The sequence below is a fragment of the Argiope bruennichi genome, chromosome 7 (assembly GCF_947563725.1).
Source record: "Argiope bruennichi chromosome 7, qqArgBrue1.1, whole genome shotgun sequence".
Classification (NCBI taxonomy): domain Eukaryota; kingdom Metazoa; phylum Arthropoda; class Arachnida; order Araneae; family Araneidae; genus Argiope; species Argiope bruennichi.
This window is the reverse complement of record NC_079157.1, coordinates 65,207,172-65,228,087: the sequence shown is the minus strand read 5'-3', so window position 1 is coordinate 65,228,087 and position 20,916 is coordinate 65,207,172. Positions and strand designations below refer to the sequence as shown.

The 20,916-nt window shown below is 28.5% G+C and overlaps 1 protein-coding gene across 1 annotated transcript in view; it reads left to right on the top strand.

The window, feature by feature from the left end:
- The first annotated feature begins 410 nt into the window (after positions 1 to 410).
- LOC129974829 (monocarboxylate transporter 12-like) overlaps positions 411 to 20,916 on the top strand; it is a 296,075-nt gene continuing 275,569 nt past the window's right edge. The window contains exon 1 of the mRNA XM_056087594.1: positions 411 to 2,425. Coding sequence (XP_055943569.1) covers positions 2,023 to 2,425 — 403 coding nt within the window. The 5' untranslated portion in view covers positions 411 to 2,022. The remainder of the gene's footprint in view (positions 2,426 to 20,916) is intronic.

Sequence of the window (20,916 nt, the reverse complement as noted above, 5' to 3'; positions counted from 1 at the left end):
CTTTTATATATATTTAGAAACTGTATTTGCCAAATATCAGACAAAATAAATCATCAAATAAGACTTAAAGATTTTCTTCCAGTGTACTCAATTAAATTATTATGAAAAATATATGTAGAGTGAACAGCCTATATTTTCTAAACACTAAAAGAAGCAAAAAAAAAAAAAAAATGCCGTGCATGCAAAGTTAAAAACTTGGTGGGTTTAAATCTTATACTTTTTTCAAGATATTCTCATTCGTCTGCTAAAATTATCGGCAGTAATATATACATTCAGAGAGCTAATATCTCGGGCATTGCGCAAAACCTTTCCCAAGTACGTCGGCCGGGTCTTGAGGCGGGAAGGCAGTCATCTCTCGTTGGCCGCTGAGGGCGTTCCGCTCTCTCTCCGCTCATTCGACCACCCCTGACTCGCGTGCAAGTCGCCTGCTGCCTCCAAAACATCGTCTGCCTGCATCCGATCGTCGCTCTCCCTTCTCCGCTCCGAAGGAGTCCGCAAGCACGTGCTCCTGCTGTCTGTCAGTCGTCCACCCCTCATGGAGATCGTGCACAAGCAGGTGGGCACTTTGCTGTCCCATTGTTTGAAGCAACAGAAAGTGCGTGTGAGAATTCTTTTGTGAAAACAATTTTGTGATCGAACTGAGGGGGAAATAAAATGAAATATCGTTTAGCGTGTTAAATATGGATTCTGAAGGAGTAACCGCGGTTTTGAAGTTTGCACTGTACACGCGAACTTATGAGGTCTAAGGTGGATTTTATTTTATTTATTTATATAAATTGATTAATATGTTGGCGGAAATGTAAAGTGCAATATTTTTGTGACGCCAGCTTTTGCTTATAAAAAACACCTGGGACAATTACTTAACAGAAAAAGTGTTGATTTTTAAAGCAAAATTAACTATTTGCTAGTCTACTAAAGAACCATAGGGTCATCAGTTTTTTCAGTGTTTTTCGATATCAATCTATTCTTTGTATATTTATTAATGTGGTGCATATTTTGATAGGAACCTAAGAAGATTTGAATGCGAAAACGTCGACAGTTTTTATCAAAGTAAATTTGAAAATATAGAACTGTGATTTTATAATTATCATTTCTGAATTGCAAAGAAGTTTGATGAAATTTCCTAAGACAGTTGATGCTTATTTCTGCAGGTCAGAATAAAAAATTAGAAGCGTTTTGATCAAGGTAGTTGACAGTTTTGTATGAAGAACGGAGCTTTAAAATCTTGTCATTTCAAATTATATTTGTACTTTTTTAAATATCTTTTTGAAACTTATCAGCTAGTCAGTAATAATTAAGTTATTTTATATCCATTCATGGTGGATTAATTTTAATTTATAGAGCTTAAATTCTTTTAAATAAAATATTTGATAAAAATAAATCATTATAATTTGACATTTAAATATAAAACATTCTATTATTATATTTCTGCACTAGAAGAATTAACATTCTTTTATTATTAATATTATAAAGAACTTCAATCAATACTACATCTGTACTTCATAGATATTAGTCATAACAATAATCGGTCACTTTAAGAAAATTAATTTTCTTCATAGAAAGGGGTTTTGTGCAATAAAAATAAGACTTCCTTCATCTGGTGATGTCAATTTTTTATATAATAATTTCTCATATGAACTTTTCCAAATAACTTGATTCAACTCTCTATTACTCTTAAAATTTGCGTATCGGTGTTTTATATCTTGTAAAATCTATATTTATCCAAAAACTTTACTACATTTAATATATACTCATTAATGATATAAATGTGAATGGATTTTTCTGAACTTCTCCAATTAAAAGCATAACAAAGTACTAAATAACATTCATATACTTATCGCCGTTACAAAAAATGTGGCATTCTTCGGTATATTAAAAAAAAAAAAAAATCTCAAGACCAAAATGAATCTGAAAACTGTCACTTTTCTGACTCCATGACTATCTGCAACTATGACTGACTATGACTATGGTAACACTGTGAGAATATGAACCACATCACTTGAAATTACAAGACAACTGGACATGAGTGACGTGATTGTGCCCATTGTTGCGGACCAGGACGAACTGTCGTCCGGTCCGGCTCCTGTGGTCACCGGTGGTGTATTGCCGGACACCCCCAACGGTCCCCTCGGTGAAGGAATAGAACTTATGGAGAAAGACGGAAAAGAAGCAACGCCTGTGAGAAAAACACGTTCCGGGACTTCCAGCTCCGGATCGTCCATGAAACCCTCGTTGTCCAGCCGGCTGGACAATTTAAAGATCTCCACTATCCGGCAGCACTATTATCCGGAAGGAGGCTGGGGCTGGGTGATTTGTGCATGTGCTTTTGTGATCAATATGTTAACCAGTGGATTATTGTTGTCCTATGGAATTCTATACAGGGAAGTGATCAAAGAATTCGGAGAAGAATATACAGAACAAGCGAGTAAGTGTTATTAACTTATATTTTTCTGTAGTTTTAAAATTCCTTTTATCAGAAAATTGACTATAAAAAAATATTTTCTTTTCATATTTTGCCAAAAATTCAGCCTCATAAAAGAATCGAAATAAATGATGTTTTTTATACGATATTTATTTTATTATTTATTTAAAAAAAAATCAATTAGATCTGTGTTTTACATCTGTAAAAAAAAACATATTTAATAATGGAATTCTGAATTAATACGTGAATCTTAAGAATTTATACTTTTTTTGCCATTTTTTTAAAAGGAATTTTAAGTGAAATTTTACCATTTTGTATACAATTAAAGCCTGATGCTAGTAATTAGTAAAATGTATAAAATACTGATTTTATTTACTATAATATTTTAGTTTTCAAATGTTCGAGTAAACTCTACGATATTTTGAACTAGTAGTTAGCAATTAATAACACAAAAAATCATAATTAAATTTTTTTTGTGTGTTTTTTTAAAATTGATTATGACTACAGTGATTTTTTAAAAATAAAATATTATAACTTAAGATCGTCATTCCAAATTCAAAATTATACTTTAAATAGCAGAACAGCTACATTACATGAATCTTATATGCAAACGATAAAATAAATCTCCGTTAAAAAGTGAACATATAAATTATTCTTGGGGAAAAAGAATGACAAAAAGATTTCTACATTTTCAGCTATAAAAGTTTTCCAAATCTTAAAAAAAATACATTTTCTAAGTTTTATGATGGAAGAAATTCAAAACTTCTGAACTTCCTTAAAATCAGGGTCAAAGACCTCTAGTTTAATTATGATCCGCCATTAGAACTCAAGTATATCAAACGATGTAAGAAGGCATTTCAAAAATAATTTTTGACGAAAATAATATTTGATTTTATTTAAAATAAAAATATAAAAGAAATGCATTTCATTGATTAATATACATGAAATTAGAGAATAAACGTAAATCAAGTGAAAAGTCTAAAGAACGAGATTTGAACTTTTATATTAGAATTTTTTTAAATGGGAAGATTTTAAAAAACATATTGAATTTTTAACAGAATAAATTTTTATTTAACATTATTAATTATTTAGTATAACAAGTTCCTCGATACGTAGTTTCAGGATTTTAATTAAAACAAGTGATTTCTTATTTGAAAAAAAAATACAATTTCTTTTATAACCATATCATGCATTTTCTTTTAATTTTTCATATAATTTCATATAGAAATTCGAAAAATGTTAAATACAATTTAAAATTTGTATAATTTAAAATTAATTTTTAGCATAAGATTAAAATTTGTAAAAATATCAAAAAAAAATATTATGCGATTAAATTATATTTTTTGTATTTATAACATAAAAATCATAGAAAACTTCGCAATGAAGTTATCTAAAATATAGCATAAAAATTCCCTTTTGTGAAAATATATAGACCGCACCAATTGTTAATTGATCACATATGTTTAGAATGTTTTTACTTCAAAGGCATTGACTTAACAAATATTATGCCTTATCAATTTATATGCAAAGTTTACTATACAAAAAAAGTTCTGATATAAATCCACCATAAAGATTTACTAGTTTAAAAGAAAAACGTTTGCTTTTAGTAAAAATTAGTTATTTTAAAACGTATATGAAAAGAAATATATTGTCATTCCATTAGAAAATAGCTAGCATTAAAATGACTATTTTACAAAAATTTTACAGATTTAATTATTTATTTATATCATTTATACGTTACACTAATTTAAATAAAAAATAAGTTACTTATACAAGAAATTAGCGCAAGAATTCTATGCAACAATTTTTTATAATTAATATTTAATCCGTCGACATCGATTTTTGATTTATAATGATTGGTTTACATTTTCTAAAACTATGACATTATTTTAAAAAAAGTTATTAAAATAAGGTAATGTCTTTCGACTTGGTGAATGAAATTCTTTTTTTAAATGTATAATAAATAATAATAATAATGAATAATAAATAATGAATAATAATAAATAATAAATGAATAATAATAAAGTACTTCGAATATGGAACGTATCGAAATTCTTTGATAAATTTTCTATCAATTTTATTTCGTATTTTAATTCTTTAACATGATTATTGCATAAAAGACTTTGTCATATTTTATAAAAGCACTCATTATACCAAACTATATTTTTTTATTCGTAAAATAATTAATAGAAAAAATTCTGCATATAAGATTGTATTTCGCAAGAAATTAATTGAAATTTTATAGATAGTAATTTTTTTTTAATTAGTGAACATTACAAACTTAGATACCCCTTTTTTATTTTCATCACCTTAATCTTTATACTTTTTCACTTATATTTTTACAAAAATAACTATTCGTGAGTGATTAATTGAAAAAAATTATTTTAAATCAGATTAAAAAATAATTGAAATGTTTATTGTTCAATTATTAAAAAACTAAAGTAGGAAAAATTATGGAATGAATTTGCAGAGAAGTTGATTAAAACCGTTTAAAGTACTCTTTAATTTTTTAAAAATTTTACTCCCTGCAAGTTTTGACTTTATATCACATAATTAACATTAATGAAACCATATGGATGTTTATCAAAAGACAATATTTGCAAAACTTTAATTAGAATATTCTTCATGCATAATATATCAAAATATATTTTTCGAGGTTTATATACTGTATATTTATTTTGAAAAAGCTGAAATTGTTCTTTTTTACTTTTAACATGTTTTTTATTACATAAGTGAACTAAATATTTTAAACAATAATAATAAAAAAAAATACTTTACACTGCAGTGTTAAATTTCCATAACATTTATTCAATATTTCAACATAAAATTCAATGTATTTTTTCTTAGGACTATTAAATACTGCAGTTTCGTCAAGTTAAAGAAATACTAATTTAAGTTTCTTTTTAATATTATCATATGTATGCAAGACTCTTTAACGAAGCAATGAATTTAATTTCATCAAATTCTTAAGAAAGTTGACTAAATCCTTAATTAGTATATAGATATGTTTATATCTTACATAAAATGAATGTATATGACAGATATTTATTTTCTTTTTTTATACATTTCTGTTATAATTAAGAAAACTGAAAAAAGTATTTTTATTACATCCTAACCAATATGATCCTTACATGATTTTTTAAAAAATCTTTTGCATAAATAAAATACTGTAAGCTGATTTATGACAAAACATGAAATCAAATTTCTGATTTTTAGAAAATGTTTATAAACATTTTTCAATATGAATTTCATTTTTCTTAATAGTTTTGATTTATATATTTTTTAAAATAAATAATCTATTTTTTTACATTTTACGTCGATTCATTCAATTCTACTCTTACAACAAATTTCCAAAATTATTCTGATAAATATTAGTTTTAAATAATAAATATCAGCAGAACTGTTTTAAGAATTTTGAATTTTGTTGCCGTACGTATCCCAATGCAGACTTTAAATTTGCAATTTCATTGAAAAGGATTGAAATTAAATAAAATAACATATATTTCCTATCGAAAACGCATGAAGATTAAGAATATAATTATTTCACCATCGAAAATGATTGGTAACGATATAATATATTAAATACAGATACTTTTAGAAAATTAAAAAATAGATAATGGATATAGATACTTTCGTGAGAGAGAAAGGATACAAAATCAAGCGCTTTAAGTGTAAAAAAAAGAGATTGATGCAATCTTTTATATGATTATTAATAAAAACCAATTAAAATTATCATATATTTAAAATTCTCCAATTCTATTTCGGATATTAACAAGAAACATAAATGTAAAAATGGCCATATATGTTTAGTATATTTTGGATAAAATAATGGGATTATGAATTGTAAATAAAATTATTTTTTGAAAGAAATTGTTAATTTTTTCATTGTAACTAAAATATCACGCTTCTACATATTCTCGTAAGTTTGAAAAAAAAAATGATTGATAAAATAACAAACAATTAGGCACTTTTATATGCAACAGATAATTTAAAATAATTATTGTGCTGTATTTAAAAAATTTATATTAAATAAATTCACAATTTCTAAAAAGTAAATCCTCGACTTCAATAAAATACACTGGGGACTTTTTATGTTATCAAATTGAGAACTCTCAAATTTTAAATTTTTATCTTCATGCCAGTGAATATTTTTTAAATAAGTTTCATAACACAAATATAACTTATGATCGATAAAAATACGAAATAAATATGGCTTATAATCGGTATTAATTAATTGAAAATGTTTTTTTATTTCATTTGGGAATATCATAATATTCTAACCACCTGTTATAAATAACTAACAATTTAGATCGAAATCTATATAAAAAAGAAGAAAGAAAAAAGAAATCAGCAATATAGTCAAACTAAAGAAAAAAAATTATTTTCGAAAATAAGAATGTATCAATCATTAAAATTCTTATTAAATGAATTCGTTTTAAAGAATTTAAATGAACATAAAAGAGAAAGAATGAAAAAAGTACTTTTTTAAAGAAATAAATTTTAATATATAATAATACATTAATTAAAAAAAATAATAATGATATATTCATGTTATGAGAAAGGAATAGCAAAGAAGAACACGAAGTAAGAATATTATTAAGTCATTTTAATTTTGTTTATGGCAGAGAAAATGCGATAATAATGGACATATCTAATAAAAATCTTTATAAATTACCATTAAATAGTCAACACAGAAGATAAAAAAAGTTTCTTCAATGTAAATATATCCTTAGAATAAACAGAACATAAAAAAATCTTATACAAATAATAGCGTGAACATATTCAGTTAAAAAAATCAGATAAGTCACTTTTGATCATAAAGTAAACAACTTTTAGTTCCACACATTACCGAAAGGTGGAGCAATGCACGATTTCGGAACTTCCAGGTGAAACGTGTTAACGATCTTCATAAAGAAAGAAGTCAGTTCTTTGAGTTTGATAAACGGCATTATTCATGAAGTTGAAAATTAAACAAAAGAAACTTAAATGCGCTAGACGTTATATTTTACCCGTTTGGTTTCTAAACATTGTAAGAATTTGTACGAGTTTTATTTATTTGCTAATTGCCGGCACGATATTAATATTGCATTAGTAAAGTTAAGAGATAAATTAGATAGATAACCTTGGGGTTTTTCAGCAATAAATTTTATTGTCATTTGTTTTATTTATTTATAATCATTGTTTTCGGAATCTTTCTAATATTTTTTGCTCTATATTTTAGACTTGCTTGATTCTATGTTTTTTTGTTTGTTTTATGGCTATGGATATTTGATTTGCTAGAAAATATTTTGACGTGTACAATAAAAGAATAACGAAGAAGGGGAAGTGAACGTTTAATTTTTTTTCTCAAATAAGCTTTTTATGCAAATAAGGTCATCACTTGAAATGACTTTCGGCTCTTTTATCATACAAAGTCAGAATTTAAAGCATTTTTTTTTATCTGTATGCTTTCATGTAATATTGAATATTTTATATATTAAATAAGCTCTAAAATACAGTAGAATTAATTCTTATAACATATTTTACTTTTTGGCTTGAAAAAAATGTAAATATCTTTATTTTTTTTTTCCCTCTTAATTCTCTGATGCCACTTTTTCGAGATTATTTTATAACCATAAGAAACTTTATGCGGGAATAATCTGATAATATCTATAGTTATTTCTAGGAATAATTTTTTGACTATTATTTCATTTGTATTCAATTTTTTATTATTGAATTTTCTTGAACGATTTAACTTAATGACTTACAATGTAATTATTCTGATTTGAGCCAAGTAAAGAAAGCTAATACATTTTCAAGTAAAGATAGCATATGATGGCAAACGTTAGAATAATACATGTAAAATTTTTTTTAATTAATATGCATTATAAAAACAGTAACATAATTTAGACAAAAGAAAAATCCATAAAAAAATTGACAATATAACACTAGAAAAATAGCAAAATGCGCACAATTATTTTATAAATATAAATCCAGCAAATTAAGCATTTGGAACAACAAAAAAACTTTAGGAATTTATTATATTAAAAATGGTTTTAAGAAAGTCAGTTGTACCTTAAATTAATAAATAGCTTTTTATAAAAATTCTTTTCTATGTTGATAAAGTATTTTGTTTCTTACTCAAGTTTTTTTACTTCGTAAGTTACGCTATTATGACAATTTTATGTTATTTTCACATATTTAATCTGTTATATTAATATCAGATTAATAGAGAGCACTTGATGTTAAAAGGAAAATAAAAATTGATAAACAATCATTTTCCGAATTTTATCTTTTAAAGAAATCTAATATAGATCACTAGAAATAAGATGTATCGTTTTTATAGAAAAGAACTCTTAAAAAAATAATATAACATTTTAGTTATCTTTGTTCGTTATTTGCATTAAACATGTTGATGATCTGTGGACACTTATATCTAAGAAATCGCAGTCATTAAGTTAAATCGCGTTTAACTTTCTTTTCAAATTCTCAACAGCTAAACATTTTCAATTATGCATCATAATAAAGTGAAAATAAGGAAAAGTTTATGCAAATTTGTACTGAATGTCATTTCTAATATTATAATGTCTTTTCTCATCTTACTGAAGAAGTCGATAAATTTTCCTTCATTGTGTTGCCACGCACAGGTGTAAAAAATAACATCTTTTTCCTTTTTATTTTAATATGGTGAGAGATAAGTTCTTTCGAATATTTATGCATTAAGTTCGAACATAAAAGTAATAACTCCCACAAACAATTTCAGAAAGAGATGCATAATTTTTTTTTTCGTTGAATAAATCGTATTCTTATTCAGATACTGACACTCGCACAAAAGCAATTTTTCCCCTTGTTTTTGTTTCTACTTTCTTTCTTCTGAGTATTGTTACATTCCCCCCTCTTCAAAAGATTCCGCTTAACGCTAATGAAACTTTGAAAAGATTCCAGTTGACGCGTCCGCGATTCTTTTATTGTCACCGAACCGACTTCCAAAATGAAAACAGGCTTAAAATAAGATCTCCCTTTTCTAAAAATGGCTAAAAAGTTTCCCGCGAGAGGAATGAATTCCTTCTTTTCCTACCCCGCAAGTCGCCGAAGTGTCGACGCAAATACGAAATCAATTTTTCAAACAAAAGTTGGCTGGTTAGACAATCGCTATGATCTATCAATGAAGTGCTGCACGGAACAATAACGTCATTCGTCAGAAAATTCTAATTATTTTTTACTACTTATTACTTCTCTCGCACATGATCGAAACGTTTTCTTTTCGTTCTTCATCGCGTGTGTTAAAGTTCTAAAAAAAGAAAGAAAAAAGAAATAAAAAAAGAACACATTCAAAAACAATTCTGCGAATACGCCATTATAATTATTCACTTCAGAGTGAAACAATGAAGATTTTTTTGCGCTTTCGGTTATTGAGTATTTAATTATCAAGCGATTAATCGCTTAAACGGTTAAATATTTATCTGAAACTGAAATAATTTTTTAACTTTAGAATTAGTTGACATGAGTGGTAAAAGCAGGTCTTGAATTTAAAATTTCGTTTGAGGTTGATTTGCGAGAAGTGGTAATACTATTCATCAGAAAGTTCTAATCATTTTTCACGATTTATTACTTCTCTCGTGCATGATCGAAAAGTGTTCTTTCCGTTCTTATCCGTCTGTGTTAAAGTTCTAAAAAATAAAAGGAAAGAAAAAAGAAATGAAATAAGAACACATTCAAAAACAATTCTGTGAATACGCCATTATAATTTACTTTAGAGTGAAACAATTAAGATTTTTCGCGCGTTTGGTTATTGGGTATTTAATTATCAGGAGATAATTTCTTAAACGGTTAATTATTTATCTGAAACTGAAATCATTTTTTAAATTTTAGAATGAGTTAACATGAGTGGTAAAAGCAGGTCTTGAATTTAAAATTTCGTTTGAAGCTGATTTGCAAGAAATAGTAACACTATTCATCAGAATATTCTTGTAATTTTTTACGATTTATTACACATGACTAAAAAGTTTTCTTTTCGCTCTTCTTTGTGTATGTTAAAGTTCTAGGAAAACAAGAGAAGAAAAAAAGATGAAAGAATAATTCTAAGTATATACCATTATAATACACTTCAGAATGAGTGAAACAATAAAGATATTTCGCTCCTTGGGTATTTAATTATCTAAGGCAAATCGCTTAAACGATGAAATATTTATGTGAAACAGAAATACTTTTTTAAACTTTAGAATGAGCTAACACTAGAGGTAAAAGCAGGTCTTGAATTTAAAATACCTATTGAAGCTGATTTGAGAGAAGTAATAACATTATTCATCAAAATGCTCTAATCATTTTTTAGAACTTACATAGGATCTAAAATCTTAAGCTATTAACTATTTAATTGAAAATGGTATTTTTCAATTTAGGAATATTTTGTCTTTAATAGTAAAATCAGGTTTAAAAATTTCAATTTATTGACAAGGATTATAAATGAAAATGTTCTATTTTTTGCATTTTATTTCTTTATTAGCATGAGAGTATTCTATCTTTATTCATTCTAATTGAAGAATATATTCTATCTTAGAATTATTCTTGGAATAAACATTCTCTCTCTCCACTTTTTTACTACTAGTTAGAGTTGGGACTAAAATTAAAAAAAAAAAAAAAAAAAAAAAAAAACGAAGGAAGCAAAAAAATGTTTGAATATAATTAGTGTTGCCAAACATTTTTTAAAGATGAGATTGCCAGTAAGGGAGGCCATGGTAGGGCAACCATATAAATTCAATAATTCGTCATTATTAATATCCATAATAGCAATTTAATTATTTATAATAATTAAAATTACATTTATAATTATTTTTCATTTAAAAATTTATATTATAATTCAAAGGAAAATAACTATTGTTTTTTTTGCATTAAAAATGAAAACATTAATTAAGACTAATAATAAACTGGTAACTTAAATAATATTGAAAAAAAATTAAAAGGGAAAAATGATTTATTCAAGCAAGATCAAACCCTAATATCGAGCTTAAAGTAATTGATGGCCCCTATCACTAGTCTGCAGAACGCCGGAGACGAGTTATTAGTATATAAGTTATGCCAAAAGTTTAGTGCTTTCACATTTTAGCAAAAGTGTGCTTTAGTATTGTAATGGATGAACATCGTAAAAGTATACTTTATACTAAATAGGTATAAAGTATATTACCTTATACTAAATAAGTAAAAAGTATATACCTTATACTAAATTATACTACCCGCATACTAAATAAATAAAAGGAATATACTTTATACTACCTTTATCTAAATAAGTATAAATTATATATCTAAATAAGTATAAGGTTTATACTTTATTCAACTCTTGACAAAATCTCACCTCAATCTGAGTTTTCTCACTTCATGTCTCCTCTTATCAGATTCTTATTATCGTTTGTTCTGTTTTCTCGTTGAAATTACGCATGGATAGTCTTCGTTCGTCTTGATTTTTCTTAAACAAATAGAATGTACTGTTGCATATTTACAAAAAAGAAATTTCGATACTGAGATTCTATTCAACCAGATAAAAAAAATGGCGCATTCGTATAATTAAAAAAAATTTGGAGAAAAACTATACCAATTACAATTGAGAAACAATTACGAAACTGAGTATGGAAAAGTCATGGTTGATATTTTGTTTTAACAGATGCTGTATTGATTAGAAGCCGTGTCTAATAAAGCTAAACGAATATCTATTAACCATTCCAGTTCAAAATTCAAATGAGAAGAAACTATTTTCCTTAACGTCAACCAATGAACGGACGAAGAAAACAGGTTGTCAGTGGAGACAAATGAAGTTATTTTAATTTGGCATTATAACTTTAAGATGACTTGCGCCAATTTCTTTACTGTGTAAAAGAAAAAAAAATCGTTTTACTTCAGTTAGCTAATTTAATTTTTTTTTTAAATATGATTTGTCTAAAAAGGATTAGTCTTGCATCATTTTTATTAGTCTAAGCATTCATTTTTTGAACTTGATTACAAGCAGCATAATTTTGAGCAAACGATTCCAAATCTTTCGCATAATTGGTAAAAGCAGATCAATGAAAATCTAAACTTTTGACAGAATCTACTTTGCAAACGATATTAGCATTCGCAGGAATATCTTTATTTTTTTTTTAACTGCTTAGTATTACTCTCATATACGATCGAATAATTCTTGTCCTCCGAAAAAAAATTTCTATGTCATAAAAGTTATGAAAAAGAAAAAAAATAGCACGAGAGAATAAAAGATTAAAAAAATATAAAGCTTGAATTAAGAAACACATCATTTAAGGATTATAAAGAGGTTCCCAAAAGAAAAAAAAGCCCTACTTTGTTCTGAAAGGAGGGTGAAGTCTTTATTATCGACTATCTTTCCAAAATCGATTCGTTTTCTTTTTTAATATTTTTAAATGTGTTTCCATTGTTCCGTGATCGTTTCCACGTTCATAGTTTTAATGCCTGTTTTACGTTCCCAGAATTGTAATTTAATATTTTTCTAATCGTAACAAGGAAGCTGATTGTTTACATTCAAGTCAGCAGCATTTTGTAACCGGAAACGACTTGTTTATTTTTTTTTAGTTGTCTGATATTATCTGTAATTTTATCCGCTAGTGAATAAAGCAATAAATGATCCATTGAATAAAGATAGTGTTTCAGTGTGATCTATATTAAGTAGAGAAGGAATGATTATTCTGGAATTAATGAATTTATTAATGAAGGAATTATTTCTCTTCTGTAGCCTAAGAACTCGGATATTCAGGATTATGCAAGGACTTAGGCAAGAAATTACTCTCTTTATTATAAAAAACAATCTTATGATATTTCTAGTTCAGTTTCCGGCTAGACTTGCATTTGCAATGGTAATAGAGGAATCGTAAGGTCAAGAATTGAACTAAGTTAATCGCTTTCTTCAGTGGAAAACAATTATTTTCTTCTATGGATGACTTAATCTATATATTTAAAATAATTGGCAAAACCAAAAGACCAATCCTTAAACCTGAATTATTGGTTTGATTTCACTTGTCTTAGTTATAGATGAAAGCTTATCTCAAGATATGCCATCAGTTCGTGATTACCTACCATCCCCCTCCGTATTCCAGGAAAAACTCAAAAATTTTACCTTCGCGGAACGTTTTCTGTGAGAAAAAAGTACCATGAGACAATCAGTTCAGTTCAGCCATTTTTAAAAAAAATAATATTTGAAAGCTCATCCCTCATTAAAGTTCAATGACCTCTCACCACTCTCCGTTTTCGAAGGATATTTCAAAATAAAGCTTTGATAAAATGACCATCTGGACCTATTTCGAAGTTTTACCCGCTAATTAATATTGGTACTATGGAAGCATAGTTAACCAATTAGCATACATCACAATAAATGGTGTTTTCTGTTGTTGTGCCAAGATATAGTTTTCAAACTTGAAAACTACATCTTAATAAAATGATTAAATTATTATTATAACGGTAAAAGATGAGGATTTCCTTATACTGTTTGTTACATGTAATCTCCAATTAAACTTTTTTAATTAGTAAATATATATATAGTCATAAAAGTTTGATAAATACATAAATTTTGTTAACAAAGGAATTAAGTTTACTATGTTAAAATAAATCTAATAATTAATAGCAGTCAATCTATGCTCACTTCATTCCTGTTAAATTTTCAGTTCCAGTTTAATTTTTGAAAAATATATCATGATAAAAAAAAATCATGTAACAAAAATGGAGTTAAATGACAAATAGGTCTGCAATGGAATGAGGGGCATTATGTCAACTGAGTTGTTTTTAGGCAATTTTCATTGCTGTTATTCTTTTGAATTAACTGGTAAATAAGTGGAAGTAGAGGGCTACTCTATTAACAAACATTATTCAAAAATTAATAAGTAGAAGTCAATTTCAGCAACGAATTATGTTATAAGTTTTGGCTGATTTTTGGAAACTTATGTTCCAAAATTAATTCAAAAACATTCTATTTAAATCGGAAGAAAACGATAACCTCAAAATAAACAAAAGGGGATGTACCCAAGAGAAATTTAATTGGACTCATACTTCATAATATTGTTTATGAAAGAAATTAGTTTTCAAGATAGTGTACCATATTTTTAACACTATTCTTCTGAAATTTAGCATTAACATCATTCAGAGACTCAAGCATATTTGTAAATTTCAAGATATAAAAAATATTTTGAGCCCAAGAAGAAATTCAAAGGAACAAATAAGAAATTATTAATAATTATAATTTTTAAAAAAAAAATCACCATGTAATATGAATTGCTTTTCTTAAATGTATCGCTGTGTTGTATTAGTCATCCAATTTTTTAAAGTTGCTTTTCGTTCATATGAAAAAAATTGTAAGTTACTTTAAGTAAATGAATAAGACCACTGAATTAAAAAAAAGTCATTCCATTACAACAATTTTATATTACACATACTCTGTGTTCGCTAAATTTTTGCGACACAATTTAGATACACATTTTCCGAATAGATCGAAACAATTAACTGATTAGGTTTACCCAGATTAACGGCTCTAGATATATGCCTAATTTGCCTTGTCGAAAATCCGTCACTGGCTCATATCACTAAACCGGATGACTGCCCTTTCCGAAAGCGATTTCCAAAATTAAATAAACAAATAAACCCAAAGAACGTGCGTCAAACACACATTCGCGAAGACTGCTTCCTTGTGCTCGGTGTTAAAGAATGTTAATAACGATTTCTGTTATCAAAACAACTGATACAGAGTGAAAGTTTTACAACTGCGAGATGGCATCTCCAAATAACTCTTCACTCCATTAGTTTTCTCCTGACCTGGACTGGATGCGCAACCCTTTGGCGTGTTCTATTTAAAAGTGAAGCATGTGGCAAAACACACAAACGAATAATTTAAGGGGAGGCACTGTTCGGCATCTCACTCGTCGCCCCGTCGAATTTAAGCTTTCAAGCTCGGAATAAAGAATATATTCAGCTCGACGGTGGATTCCGTGTCCGTTTCTCACTATCGGTTCATTGTTTATGGGATGGGAAGCGGCACATCAGAGCACCGTCCATAAATCGCCACATTATCAAGACCGTCCTCAAAAACATGACGTAAGGAACATAAATTTGACGGCTTTCGTCCGGTCCCCAGATTCTGTCTTCGGCTGACAAAACACTTCTTATCCGTTGAACTAAGAATATAAAGGAGGGTTTTTGTGGAGGATGAGATTTTATGTGGGTCAATGATCTTTTTTAAAATAGTGGTCGCAAGTTATTAAGGTGTTTATTCTTTCCTTTCTTTTCTTTTCGAGCAAACGTCATCGCTTTTTGAGAATCGATTTTAAAGAAATGTAACACGTGAATGAAATGAATTCTTGAATATTCGTGCTTCAGCGAAATAGGGAACATAATAATTTCAGTAAATTTGCAAAGTAATCAGAGATTCTGGATTTGCCAGACAGAATAGTTTTTGATTTACTATAGGTGACATAATGAAATATGATTCGACTTTGTTTGTCCCGTTTTCTGCGATAGACCGGAGATTTGAGTCTCGATTCCTTAATGAAATATGATTCGACTTTGTCTCGTTTTCTGCGATAGACCGGAGATTTGAGTCTCGATTCCTTAATGAAATATGATTCGACTTTGTCTCGTTTTCTGCGATAGACCGGAGGTTTGAGTCTTCATCCCGAAATGAAATATGATTTGACTTTGGTTGTCCCGTTATTTTGGATAGACCGGAGATTTGAGTCTTCATCCCGGAATGAAATACGATTCGACTTTGATTGTCCTGGTTTCTTGGATAGACCGGAGGTTTGAGTCTCGATCCCGGAATGAAATACGATTCGACATTGATTGTCACATTTTCTTGGAGAGACCGGAGGTTTGAGTCTCGATCCCGGAATGAAATACGATTCGACATTGATTGTCACATTTTCTTGGATAGACCGGAGGTTTGAGTCTCGATCCTGGAATGAAATACGATTCGAATTTGATTGTCTCGTTTGCTGGGATAGACTGGAGTTTTGAGTCTTGACATCGGAATGAAATATGATTCGACTTTATTTGCCCCGTTTTCTTGGATAGACCGGAGATTTGAGTCTCGATCCCGGAATGAAATACGATTCGACTTTGTCCCGTTTGCTGGGACAGACTGGAGTTTTGAGTCTTGATCCTAAAACATAATATATCACAAATTTAATTTTCTTTTTACTTTAAAAATTGAATTTTCATTTCTTGGTACCAGAATGAAATACGCTTCAAACATGAATAGAACTGAATAAAGAATGAAATATACCCTGAATTTAATAGTTCTGTTACTCGGTATAGAACTGATTTTCAGCTTTTAGGCCAAGAATGAAATATGTCCCGAATTTGATCCTCCTATCTCCGGGATAGACCCGATTTTTCTTTTAGGTTGTACCAGGTGGAAATATGTACTGATCTTGATCGTTCTTGAAGGAAAGTTAACTATTGATGGCATATCTAGGAATCATTAGCTTTCAAATAAAAAAAAATTGAGATATTCATTCAATGATTGGGAACAGTTCTTTGAAATTTCCAATTATTAAAATACATATATTAAACATAATCAGTATATTCCCAGACATAGAATGAATGCCAAGATGGCTGGAAATATACTTAAATTGTGATGAAAAGCTCACAGCAGTAGCTGAGAAATTGAAAAATTATGCTTGGAACGTTAATTATACCAGTGTCGAACCTCTCGATGCATTTCAAATTTTGTGAGAAAGAAAAACTTAATTCTTTCTTCAATCTAATGATATGTTAACAACATGATTTTAATAAATATAATCTCGAAAATCAACAGCTACAATTACAATGACATAATCCGACACGAGAAAAAAAAAGACTACATATTATACAATCACCCAATGCATTTCAGAGCTGAGATTAAGTTGCGATTGGATAAAAAAATTAAAATAATTATTTGCAATTATTCTGCGGACTGAAAGGCGAATTCATTTACTGTGTTTAATGATTTTACCATAGTTAATATATATGAAAATGAAATTGACTTTTTTTTTGTCATTCTTCCAATTTAATTCACATCATTTATCATCCGTATTTAGTTTGCATTATCCTTTATCAGTGTTCAGAAAATCAGCACTCACTATCTGACGATAATCTGATGAATTATGCACGAGAATGATTAATCGTGTGTCTACTGAACTGAAAAATGGTCACATATTTCTAATAAAATTAATGAAAAATAGCTCATCAATTTGTCATCATTTTGTCTTTTGCAATTGCTTTAACTTTTTGGTAAATATTTGCAAGACAGAAAAGGAAAGAGTAATTTTTAAGATTTTAATTATGTAGAGAGGGAAAAAAAATCTTTTAATGATTTATCCTACCGAATTTCGCACTTCTCAACTTCTTAGTGTACCAGGCTTAGAAAGAGAAATAACAAGATGAGCACACAGTCTGTTTCTGATTATAATAAAAATTAAATTTGGGCAATGTTTGTTTCGATAAGTTCTGAAATTGCTTATAACATTTTTAATAAAAACCCTTACGTCAGTAAATTTTAATGCGATCATCCATGGCAGCTTGAAGAATGTTAAGGCGGTTTTCCATCTATTGTCTATTACGGCTGTCACATTAGACACAGCATTTGAGATCCTAACTTTGAGTGTATCAATACCATCAATTGGCATAGCAAGACACTACGTCCTTTATATAATATCAAAATTGTTACTGAATAATATTGATCAATTTGAATTCGTGGAATCAAAAAACACATTGAACTTTTTCATTCTTGATTCTTTCATTGATGTTATTTTGATAGAAATCGAATGTAAAATCACCATTTCCTCACGTTGCTCCATCTGTTGGATTAAAAAACTGAAGAATTCGATAATTCCAAAGTAAAAATTTTTACTTTATGCTCAAAGATTCTTTCGTAATGATTTTTGATACAAGGGAAACACTTCATGGCTACTCTGTGTTCTAACCTTTAAAACACTGTCATCGAAAGTTTGAAAAATTCTCATTTTTTTTTTAGAATACTCTGAATTTGAAAAAAAAAAAGTATTTTTGAAATTATCGATTTTTTTTTTCTTTTGAATTATATCCGAACAAGTGAACACTGAATTAAGAACACATTATCTCTATCAGCAAGCTGTGAGCAAAAACTATTTTTTAAAATTACTGTATATTTTCAGTAATTCAGCACTGCGCTAATCCGTTCTTCTCATAAATCAGCCTTTTCAGCAAGCCAAAAGGGAACATACCATTGTATGCCCATTGAAGTTGTATTTTGTACGTTTTAATCTGTGTTTTCATTGCTATCTATTTAATGATGTTCATATTTTGGAAACTTGTAACAATCAAGAGAACACTTTATGTATTATATATAATCATATTTATACATACAATAGACTTCTGTCGTATTGGTCATGGATGTAAAAGCCAATCATTTGTACTAATCAAAACAGTGAGAAATGAATAGTCCGTATAAAAATACATAGAAAATCCGCCGGTTCAAATAATCAACAATTCATTTGCAGAGATACATTTTGATACACGAGCTGATCGGCGTGTAACTTTCATTAGGACCAATCAAAGGATGACATTGAATCTTTGAAATGACAGCAGATCTTTCTGAAAAAAATTGTGAGATCTGGCACAACATTGTCGTCAATTAAGAGACAATTGCAGAAGGAATGATTTATTATGCACGGATGAGTCGAAGAAATGATGACTTGCAACATGGGAATGATGTCGATGAAGAAGAATTAGGAAATAAACCACAATCAGCTCGCGAAATTCAGCAATCTCTTCGATTTTTAAGGAAATCAATCCAACGCCGAATTGAATCTTTTGCTGAACATTATTCATATAAAATGTATATCAATCGAGTGCTTAAAAACTCAGTAGTCTAGATAACTTTAAAAAAAAAAAAGTTTAAATAATGAAATATTAAGGATGTAGCACCTCTTTTTCCCCTTGAGCAGAGAGCGCCCCCTTGTGACGTTTACAGACAAGCAGTTGAACGGGAGACCGGCATCCTGAGGTCGACTTTTTCCTATACGCAACCCCTGCGCTAACGCCGAATGCTTTCGGTTGGAAAAGGTAGAATCCCTCTATCATACTCTTTTCTTTAAACTAATTATCTATGTGTTTTTTTGTAAATTTTGTAGTGTATCTGTGTTTGTGTAGATTAAAAATATTATATTTAAAACCGGGCAGTTGATTAGAAAATCACAACACACTCACTATAAGGAATATTTTTCTATCCTGTATATTGTATTTTTACTTTCTCGTATACATAGTAAATAGAAAGTTTAGTAATCGTCAAAAAAATTGGAATTCGAGATTTTGACGAATCCCCACGTTTTAGATTTCCCTAAAACACATTCGAAAAATACAATTTTGGAAAATGTCTGTCTCTCTGTCTTTGACAATGATAACTCAAAAACGACTTCATCTAAACGATTGAAATTTGGATGCGGTCTTTACAACAAATTTGGAGACTTCTATTAAATTTTGAATAAAATCATCTGTTCAATATTACCCGGCTGTTCAAATATACTACATTACGAAGATATCTAGACAGGTAAAATTCGATACCCGAATTAACATCTATAGTCTAGATACGAAGTTTTAGTCAAATCCAACAACGGATTTACCGTATGTCGGCTTGCACTTTTAGAAACATGCAAACACGATGATAATTCAAAGTGACAATGACTAAAATATATCATATTTGGTATGTGATTTAGAGACTACAATTGTAGTTTGGTGTCAAATTTTGATTTTTATAGGTTAAGAAAAACGCGTCTAAAAATAAATTCGATTTTTGGATACTATTAACTGCATGCCAGGGACAAATCGTTATACAGCCAAGAGTGAGATCCAGTAAAAATGCTAAATTTATACCAAAAGTTAGTATTTCTTGACTACTATATGCCAATGCTGTGCAAGGTGTTTTCTGGAATAACACCCTTATTAGAGAGTGTGAGAGGGCGTTTTTGTCTTCATACAGAACTGTGTTATTTGCAAGACATTAGGGTTATCTGATTATTTGAATGTCATTTTGAATTGGACCCAAAGTGAGTGGTGTCGACTGTTTTATGATATTTATAAATTATTGTCAATTTTGTGTTGAGTAATAACGTATAAGGATTGCTTAATTTTTAACCCATTGGCTTAATTACAATTATTCAATGCACGAATGGCGTACTGGCACTATAACTAAAAGGTAAGATTTTAAATTTATTTGGAACTGCCCACCACGGCGAGCATAATTAGCTGTCATCTGAATGTTTTTCTGTCTTATACATTGAAACGAATTTTTTGCTTATAATTAAAACCAACGAATGATATCGCGTGGTATATTTTCTCTGGATTCCTTGTTTTCCTACAGAATAATATTATTTTTAAGGCTTTTCGGTTACACTGATTATTGGAGTGTTATTTTGGCTTGGACTCAGAATGAGCGGTGTCTATTGTTTTATGATATGTGCAAATTTTATGTCGAGTTATAGCGTCTAAGAATTGCTTAATTTTTAGCTTATTGGTTT